Source organism: Chroicocephalus ridibundus, chromosome 22 (genome assembly GCF_963924245.1).
Source record: "Chroicocephalus ridibundus chromosome 22, bChrRid1.1, whole genome shotgun sequence".
Classification (NCBI taxonomy): domain Eukaryota; kingdom Metazoa; phylum Chordata; class Aves; order Charadriiformes; family Laridae; genus Chroicocephalus; species Chroicocephalus ridibundus.
The window spans coordinates 4105114-4114956 of record NC_086305.1 but is presented as its reverse complement, the minus strand read 5'-3'; the positions used below and the strand labels follow the sequence as shown (position 1 = coordinate 4114956).

Genomic DNA, 9843 nt, shown 5'->3' with positions numbered 1-9843 from the left:
CAGGCAGCGCCCCGCTGCCCCTTCGTCCCGGCAGGGTTGTGCCCCGTGCTCAGTCCTCAGGTGCCATCACCCACCCGTCACCTGAGAGCCCCAGCAAAGCCAGCGCCAGCCGGGCGGCACAGCAGGCAGCGCATGGGGGATCCCCACCGCCTCCACGCGCAGCCCACGCTCGCCCGGCACTGCCGTCACGGAGTGCCCCATTTCTCCGGCAGCACCGCAGCCCGCCGGCACGGGGCAGAGGCAGGAGCTGGCTGGGATCCAGCCCGGACAAGTCTCTTCCAGCAGACTAAATCCTTTCGGTTCCTCCTTCCTGTGGCCAGCGGCCAGGGGCATGGCGCTTTCACACCCCTGCCTGTCTCCGGCCCCCGACGCTGCCCCAGAGGTGTCTGTCCCCAGACCAACGGTGACACCAGGCAACGGGAGATGTTCAGCTGCACCGCGCCGTGGCGGGTCCCTCTGTGCCACCCTGGAGCCCAGGGCACCGGTAAGGGCAGTGCGGTTGGGATGGTTGGGATGCCATCCCGGCACTGCCGCGTTGCCGGCCCTGACGCTGGGGTGATGGACACGGGGCTGCGCCAGAGGAGCAGGGAGGAAGAGGCGGGTGGGAGGCAGGGTGCTGGGAGTCAAGGGATGCAGGTGGGTGAGCCCAGGTGAAGGGGACGTGGCAGCCGGGATTCCTGCTTGTCCCAAGGGGCAGGGCTGGGGTCAGGGCCCCCCAGATCCCATCGCCATGTGGCCGCGCGTCTCTGCCCGCCCCTGGGCTGATGGGGGTCCTGCTCCTGCCTGGGGACGGGATGCCCGCTCTCGGTCCCGGAGCTGTGGGGCCCCGGCTCGTCCCGGTGCCAGCCCGGCGAGCCACGCACACACCCTGCCGCGGGTGTGGTGCACTGCCCGGCCGCCGGCCATCGCCCATGGACTTTGTCTCAACCCTGCGGTAAAACAGGCTCCGCTCTGCCGCCCGGAAACGCAGAGCCGCCCGGCAGCCACTGTCCCCAGGCCAACCAGCGCCAGCGCCGGCAGCCCCACAAGCAGGGCCGGGGGCACCAAGAGACCGGGCAGGGGGTAAGTGGGAGCCCGCAGCCAGGAAAGGGCAGCCGGGGTCTGACCCCATCGCCCTGCTTGGGCCGTCGCAGGCAGCGGTGGAGCCGGGAGGGACCTTCTGGCAGGATCAGGCTCCGGCGGGGAGCAGAGCTGTCATGGCGGGGCAGAGAGGACGAGGAGAGGGACCCCCCCACCCCGCCCCAGACGCAGCGAAGGGCTGAGCATCCCGGCACAGCGGCGCCCGGTGCCGGAGTGGGGGGGACGACTGGCTGTGGGCGCCGGGTGCCGGCGATGCCGCCCGCTCTGCTGGGGTCCAGCAGGCACGGCCGCAGGCGCCGAGGGCATCGCGGCCGCCATGCCGCAGTCCTGCCCTTGGCCTGGTGGCTACAGGGTGCCCGAGGTTTCCCGACCAGACGCAGGGGCTTGTCCCTGCTGGGAGAGGGCTGCATTCATCCCCGGGGAAGGAAGGAGATGCCCCCTATGAGGAGCTGGCGGGCAGCGGGGGTCCGGGGGGGGGCGTGTGTGCCAGCAGAGCCGGGTGGCAGTGCCAACAGAGCCGGGGCTGCCATGGCAGCGAGGGCACCCGCCCCAGCCCCATCTGCGCACACCGGGGGGGGGTTATCAGGCGGCCGGGCCGGGAGAGGCCCCGTGTGTAAACACAAGAGCACGGGCTCCTGGCACCGCTGCTCCCCTCTGTCCGTCGGGCTCCTCCACGTCCTCCCCAGCGGGCACCGCCGCGGCCCCCGGGGCTGAGGGACGCCGGTGGCAGCCTGGCTGTGTCGTCCCCCACCTCCCCGGGCTACCTGCCTGTCCCCCGGGCTCCTCCACGTCCTCCCCAGCGGGCACCGCCGCGGCCCCCGGGGCTGAGGGACGCCGGTGGCAGCCTGGCTGTGTCGTCCCCCACCTCCCCGGGCTACCTGCCTGTCCCCCGGGAGCAGCCCCAGCTCTTCTCAGGGATGGCCGAGCCCACCTTTGCGCCGCTCCGTGGGGAGAAATGGTGGGGGGACACACAGGCTCCCCTGGGGCACGGGGTCAGGGAAGAGACGGACACCCCGTTTCTCCTTGGACCCCCCCCGCGTTATGTGCGGGGGGAGGCAGAGCATCCCTGCGGGCGGGGGTGTGGATGCCTTGGCATGTCGGCGGGTGGGGGCATTGGCCCACCGGTGCCACGGCACCTCGGCGTGTCGGTGCATACCGCGGGCGGGGAGAGGGCCAAGGTCAGCCCCGGCGGTGCGGGAGCCAGCTGTGGCGGGGGTGACGGTGGCGCAGGGGGGGTTGGGAACAGGTCACTGAACCGGGGCCAGCGCCGAGCCCGTTCGGCGCGGTTCTTGGAATTCCCCGCGGGCTCGGGCTGAGCTTATCAGGGCCCTGCAGCCCCACTGGCCCCACGGCCCCCCCCCGACGCCACCTACGTCACTCCCGGGCAGACACGGCACAGCTGGGTGCCCGGCGCAACCTCGCGGGGGCATGGGGACCCCCACCCCGACGGCTCCCCCGGACAGTAAGTGCGGCACATTCGGGGTGGGGGCGAGGGCAGTGCTGGGGTGCTCAGGGCGGCCGTTCCCCCCCCCCTCAGATCGGTCCCGGCGCAGGGTCCGGCGGCAGCGAGGGTTACGTGCGTGTACCGGCTCTGCCTGTGGCGGGCAGGTGGGGGGGCCCACGCCGGCACCCTCGTACACGGCTCGCACATCGGCGGGTTTGGGAGCGCACGTGGGCGCTTGCACAGGGGGGGTAGGCACGCTGCATGTCCGCAGCCCACTGCGGGACCCCCGGGGCGGGGGAACGCTGGAAAACCCCCCAGAAGTCTCTTCATGGCGGGGGGGGGAACCAAGCCAGGCTGGCGGGTGTTGCAATGCCACCTGCTCTGCCCAGCGTCTCCCCGTGGCGCTTGATCGGGCCGGGGGTGGCCTGGCACAGGGGGGGACAAGCCCAGGACCCCCATGTCCCGGCACATGGAGGGGTGAGTCCGGGACCCCCGTGTCCCCACACCCCCACAGCGTCGGGCAGCCGGGGCCGAGCCAGCTGGAGGGTTTTGGGTGGCGCTCTGGGAGGGGCCGTGCACGGCGGGGTGCAGCCGGGAGCCCCGATAACAGCCCTGCCGGCCTCCCCCTCCCCGCCAGCGCTGCCCGGTGAGGGGTCCCCTCTCCGCAGGGGCCTCCCACCTTCCAAACGGGATGAGAGACGGGCAGATGGTTCTTAATATTCAGGTCGGGGGCGGGGGGCCGTAAAAGAGCAATAGTGACTCACAGGCAGGGACACGAAGAGGTGACGGGGATGGAGCTGGGCACAGCGCACCGGGAACGGCAGCTCCCGCAGCCCCCAGCCCCGTTCCCGCCGCAGGCAGCGAGGCCAAGCTGGGCACGGGACCGGGCAGCAGCACCCTTGGGGTGGGGGCATCGCCCTGGGGCTGGCCCCTGATGAGCCCCAGGTGCTCCCACCCCAGGAAAAGCTTAAATGGCTCCTCAGGTGGGGAGCAGCCCTGTTTGCCCCCCCGGGGAGGAAGCCGGGAGGTGAGCAGAGCTCTGTCCCCAGTGTCCCCGCAGGGAAGGAGGCACGTCCAGGGCACGGCGCATCCATCCTGGGGATGAGCCGCATGCTCCGGCCGCAGGGACCCGCAGCCGCCCGCCCCAGGGCAGCCTCAGCCCTCGCCAGGACGGCAGCACCCGGGCGTCCCCCTCGCCCTGCTCCCGGCTCCCCCGCCTGCTCCCGAGAGGCTGCCAGCGCCAGGGGAGCGGTGCCAGCGCTGACACCCCCCCTCGGCGACGGCAGGGCTGAGGCTACGCCTCGGCAAACAGAGGATATGCCGCTCGCCCGCGGGCACGCCCGGCTCGCCCAGGCCACGCGTGTCCTGCAGGCAGAGGGGCACGGGGACGGCGGCTGCAGCTGCCGGTGCCACCCCTCCCTGCCCGGCACCCGCCGTCCCATCCAGGGGAGGACGGGCACCAAGGTCGGGGCAGTTTAATCCCGTTTTGCGTGACACGGGGGTTAAAGTCCCTTCCGTTTTATGATCCGTGAAACCATTTTTATGGTCCCCGCTGTTTCAATAGCTCGGTTATCGGGAGGCTCCTTCCCGCAAACGTGCAGGGAGAGATTCCAGGCAGAGGTGGACCCAGTGCCACAGGAGCCTCTCCCTGCCCCGACCTGATGCTCCCGGGATGGGGAACCGCACGCCCCGACCTCTGCTCCTCCTGCTGCTCCTAATGGCCGCTCTCCCCTCCCACTTGCAGGGCCCCCCACGTCCTGCCCCTCGTCTGCAGGTCAGCCGGGAGACCGAGGGCCACCTGGAAGCTGAGCGGCGTCCCCGGGCGAGGTTGGCAGAGGGTCGAACGCTGATTCCTGCCGGGAGATGGATAGAGTCACCAGGCACCTGGTCTTCCAGCTCCCGCAGACCTCGCACAAGCAGGACTACGGCGATGCTCCCCACGCCGGCTCCTTCGCGGAGTGGAGGGCCGACAGCGACGACGACGTGTTTGGCTCCGCTCAACGCAGCAGCCAGAGGGTGGAAAACGGCTATGGCTGGAAAATGAGGTCGAAATCTCCCTCGTATTTCCTGGATGGCGGAAAAGACGTCTGGACCCCGTCCCCGGACAGGGAGTCCAGGCTGGAGGTGGTGAGGTCGGGAAGTTTGTACGACCTCAGGGCTTACAGAGGTGAGAGGAAGCCCTCCAAGCTTTACGATGAGGACGAGCAGGAACAGTACAGGGTCCCTCCACCGAACATCTCGCCCGAGAAAGCCAGGGAGCTCGAGGACGAGAGGAGGGATGTCATCCGGAGCCAGGTGATGAGGAAGAGCTCCACCATAGCTGAGAGGTGGAGCTCCATGGATGAGCTGAGCTCCATAAACACCGGCACGGGTGACAGCAGGCACGTGGGCAGCTTCACCAGCAGCTTCGCCATCTCCTTCGACAAGCCTTCCTCGGGGAGGGCAGCGACGCCTGTTGACCCTGAAAATATTGACACGGAGCAGATCAACTTCTCTGCTGCTCGGCAGCAGTTCCTGATGCTGGAAAAGACCAACCCGGGCTCTTTCGTCAGCCCAGGGCAACAGGCCATGTCTCCAAAGCCAGAGTCAATGATGAGAGTCTCTAGGCAAGAGTGGCCCAGTCCTGAGATGGCCACGAAGGCTACGAGAGGTTACGGTAACGCCGGTGCCTCCAGCCAGAGCAGGACAGACAAGACCGTTTATCAGGTTTATAGTGTGTCCTACAAGACGCCTGGGAAGGAGGAGGTTTATGCTTCCAGAAGGGCTGATACCAAAAGGTCATATCCCACCGGGAAAATGTCCAGCTTGACTAAAGCGTCTTCCAGAGAGGACCTTGACTCCGGCTTGGGTGAGATGTATAACGAAGGCAACGCAGGCTACACCAGCGACGGGAGCACATCCAACGAGGTCTTCAATGGCCTTGTGGATCTGAGGGGAGGGAGCAACGGCCTGGACAAGGAGACGAAGATCAGCAACGAGACGCCCATTGAGCGGGAGATCCGTATGGCGATGGAGAGGGAGGAGAACCTCTGGAAGGAGAGGGGCATCCAGCGAATGACCTCCAGCAGCGAGCTGGTGGAGATCCAGACCAAGCCTCTCCTCTCCATGCACGCTTCTCCCGGGCCGGGCAGGAAAGGGAAGGACAAAGGCCGCGCTTCCCTTTACGTCCAGAGGGAAATCGAGCAGGAAACCAAGCGCGAGGAAGATCTGAAGAAGCAAGGGAGGCTGCTGGGGACGTATGACAGGGGGACGCAGCAGGAGCTGGAGGAGCGCCGGAGGGTGTTTGAGCAGGAGGAAGCCCCCCTGCAGAAGCCCCCTGCCCCGAGGAAGGCGGACGAGCAGAGGAACTGGGTTAATGACTTTGCGGCGGAGTCACCCACGAGCCGCAGCCCCCACCCCGCAGAAGACACCAGGGGCGGGAGAAGCCTTCCCAGCTACGCAGTGAGCACCGCGCACGTCCAGGCGTCCCAGCCGCCCTTCGCCGCCAGCGAGAAGAGCCGGGCCCAGCCCCTGGTGTCCCAGCACGTTTCCGCCAGCGCCAGCAAATGGGGGAGCACGGATTCCCAGGGAGGAAGGCTTCCCGGCTCCACCCCGAGCCCCGCCGGCACCACTGTCCTGCCCAGAGAGTACTTCTCCTTCTCCTTCTGGAAGCCCAAGGTCTCCTTCGTGGACGACATGGGGACGCAGAGCCCGCTGAGGAGGGAGGATGGCCGGGAGGAGCAGTACAAGCTGAGGACCTGGAAGCCCCAGACGTCGGCGATGATCGAGGAGGAGATCCGGAGCGACCTGCAGCGGGAAGAGGAGCTGCAGGAGCAGCGGCGGCAGCGGCGGCAGCTGATGGACGGCTACTCCATGGCCGGCAGCGACGGCTTTCCCCAGGAGGGCTCCCGCTCGCGGCACAGCTCGGGTAAGGGGAGGGGAGGAACGGCGGGCTGGGACAGGGCATGGGCCAGTCCCGGGGGCATCGCTCCTGCCCTCCCGTTCCTTGTGGCGCCGAGTGCCGGCAGGAGCCATCGGAGGGGCAGGAGCGGCACCGTGGGGAGCGCGTCCCACGGGACCTTCCCGTGCAGGCCGGTGCCTCCCCCAGGCATGGGAAGCCCTTCTGGCCGGTGTCCGTAGCCAGAGGCGACCTGGGCGAGAGCAGGAGTGGCCACGGCAGGGACCGAGGGGGACAGAGTTCGGGGTGGAAAGCATCAATTCCCGGCCTGGGAGAGCCTGGCTGTGGGTGAGGGGACCAAGTTCCTCCCTGCCAGGATTTGCCGAGATGGTGACACCTGTGTGTTGGTGGCGACACTTGTCCCGGGAGAAATAATTCTCCGCGGACAGGTATTGTGTGGTCAGCCAGCAGAAGTGCTTGATGTGAAATCCCTGTGAGGACCGGGGGGACCAGACGTAGGGGACGTGGCGATGATGACGATGAGGGATGGGCTCTGCGAGAGCAGCACGGCTTTTGATCCCAGAGCTGCTTGGGTTTTGGCGACTTTTGTGCCACGTTGCTGCAGAAAGCAGGGCTGGAAGGGCCCAGAAGTGCCCAGCTCATGCATTTCCCCCCCCTTGCTCCCGACGCTCCCCGCCTGACACCCAGACACGGGGTCCCAGCTGTGACCAAACCTGCTGGACCTGCCGAGGAGGCCAGTTTGGGGCAGGAGCCGGGCTTTTCTGGGGTGTCCCAGCCCCCGGGGACCGTCCCGGTGTCCCTCACCCCCTCCAATGGCTCTTTCTCTTGAAGCTGCCTCAGGTGCCAGCGGCAGCTACTCGGTGTCCGAGTCTCCCGTCTCCACTCCTGCCTCACACCAGGGGGGGGTCCTGGGGCTCATCTCGTCCTTCACCCCGCTGAGAGTGGCCGGTCCCTCCCAGGGCAGCACGGAGACCCTCACCCCCGACTCGGCTCGTTCCAGCCCCTTTGAGGAGCGGAGGAGGAGGGTGAAGGAGGATGGAAAGGTGAGTGCCCCCACCCTGCCCGCACTGGGCAGCGTGTGCTCAGGGAGGGAGAAGGTGGCCAGTGGCTGCGGGGCCGAAGGTGGCCGTGCCCAGCTCCCACCCGGAGCTGGATGTCCAGCCGCTTGGCTTGAGGGGGTGACCTGGCGGTGGTGTCACCCGCAAAGGGCCGTGCCGAGCCCCCCGGGGCTGTGCCCCCGCTCAGGGCTGCGGCGCTGGGTGGGAGCAGCAGCTTCCTCCTGGGATGGCGGGGGGGTCCCAGCCCAAACCGTCCCCCCGGCTCCGGGGAGGGCACGATTGCGTGCGCTGTCTCCCCTGCCCGGCAGCCTGACCCCCACCCCCCCCCATGCCCCACGTCCGGCTGCTGCTGGGTGTTTCCCTACGAGGTTGCTGTTTTCGGAACTTTTTTTTTTGCCCCCTTTTCGCAGTACGCCGGCATCGAGCCCGTCGACAAGATCAACACGGAGGTAAAACCCTTCACACGTGCGGGGGCTCTGCCTGCGCTGCCCCCGCTCCCCGGGGCTGGCGGGCAGGGATGGGCTGGGGGGAGGAGGGGTGTCCCGGCTCCCGCAGGGCCACGGGCACCGCGCGTGGGGCACCGCCGTGGGCAGGACGCGTGGTGCCCGCTGCCGGGTGGGGGTAACCCCGAGACGGGGGGGGTCCTGGCCGGGAGGGCGGGTCGTGCAGAAAGGATTGGTTATAAAAAATACCTTCTTTACCAAACGATACCGCGGCGTCTGGTTTGTTTAGGTTGTGGAAAGCACCAGAGTGGTTCGTCACAAGAGCGCCATGGCGCAGCGCTGGGAGGCCGGGCAGTACGTCAGGGATGACGACTGAGGGAGCCCTCGGGGCCACCGGACTGCACCACGTACTTGCCCCGTTTGGGGTCAACTGACCGAAATACCTGCTCAGTTCAGCTCCTGGTTATCGTCACAATCAGAGACTTGTACACTGCAAATCGCGTCCGTTTTTAATATAACAGCCGATCCTTCCAATGCGTTACACGCGCTCGTCCCTCCCCCCTTCCCTTTGAGGTGAGGAAATACTTTCTTTTTTCTTTTTTTTTTTTTTTTTCTTGAGAGGGGAGAAATTGGATCGCTTTCTTTTAATCACTTCTGCGAGGAGGCGGCTAGAGGAAATCATACGGTAATTTAACTTCTTTCTCACTGGAAGCTGTGTCTCTGCCTTATGAAAAAGCTCTTTTATTTCTAAGGGGTTTTAGGTTTTTAGGCCCCACACCATCAGGGCCCCGCGTAGGAGGGCACCTAAACTGGTGCCTTTGGATCAACATCAGCGTCAAACTGGGAAATCAACGTTTCTGCTTTAACTCCGGTGATCTGCTGCGATGCAGTAACATAACATACATATATGTATATGTATAAATGCTGTTTATTTTGCTAATTTATTAAAGAGTCCTCGCTCTCCCTCGTTCTTCCTGGCCTCTTTTCTCCGCCTGCTCCCCTGGTTTTGCAACCGGGTGGTGGGGGACACGGGAGGGGACGGGCACCGGGGGCTTCTGCCGGGGGAGGCGGCTCCGGGGGGGTGGGATGGCTCCCTGCGGATGCCGGGACCCTGCTACCACCATCCCCCCCCCCTCCCGCCGGCAGCCGGTCGGGCCCCGCTGTCGCCGCCGTCCCCGCTGTCGCTAGGTGGCTCCCGGCGAGCGCGGCGCGGGCAGCCCCGGCGGGGGGGGGGGATCCCGGCCCGCGGCCGAAGCGCTGCCCCCGCTCCCCGGGGGGGTGTTTGTGTGTGTGTGTGTGTGGGGGGGGTCAACACCCGCCTGGACAAAGCGGGACAGAAACGGTTCTGCAGCAGCCGCCGGCCGTTCCGCCCCCCCGGCCGAGCCCCGAGCGGCCGCTGCGGCGCTGCCCGGGGGAGGCGACCGGTCCCGGGGGTGCGGGGCCGCCTGGGGCTCGCCCCATCGCCGCCCCCCATCCCACCCCCTCCGCGGGCTGGGCGAGCCCCGTTTCCTGCGGGGGGGAACCAGCTCCGCCGGGCCCCGGAGCCCCGGTCTCGCCTCCACCCACCGACCGAGCGCCGTGTCCCGGTCCCCGCCCCCGTTAATCGCCGTTTCTCGGGACGCGAAGGGGAAAGGGGGGGTGGGAGACCCCCGGGCGATCCCCGGCTTCCCCCTCCCCGCAGGATCCCGGGGGTGGGGGAGAGAAGCGAGGGCTGGGCAGGAACGGGGCAGCCCCCATCTGCCCGGGCCGGGGGCTCGCTGGCCACCCAGGTCCGGAGCGCGCTGGCCTGGCTGGACGTTCTGCCGGCCCCGAGGGCTGGAGGGTGGCCCGCTGGCGAGCCGAGAGCGCCCGGTCTCCCTCCTCGCTGAAAAAGATGTTCCTAGAAATCCTTTCCCACCGCATCCCAACACACAGGCATTG

The 9843-nt window shown here is 67.6% G+C and overlaps 1 protein-coding gene across 1 annotated transcript; it reads left to right on the top strand.

Moving 5' to 3' along the window:
• The first annotated feature begins 2414 nt into the window (after window positions 1–2414).
• MISP (mitotic spindle positioning) lies at window positions 2415–8886 on the top strand. Its single transcript, XM_063357881.1, has 5 exons — window positions 2415–2542; window positions 4269–6431; window positions 7254–7465; window positions 7891–7929; window positions 8213–8886. Exons 2-5 carry the CDS (start codon window positions 4388–4390, stop codon window positions 8297–8299), a joined length of 2382 nt encoding a protein of 793 aa, XP_063213951.1. The 5' UTR covers window positions 2415–2542; window positions 4269–4387; the 3' UTR covers window positions 8300–8886.
• Window positions 8887–9843: the final 957 nt, after the last annotated feature.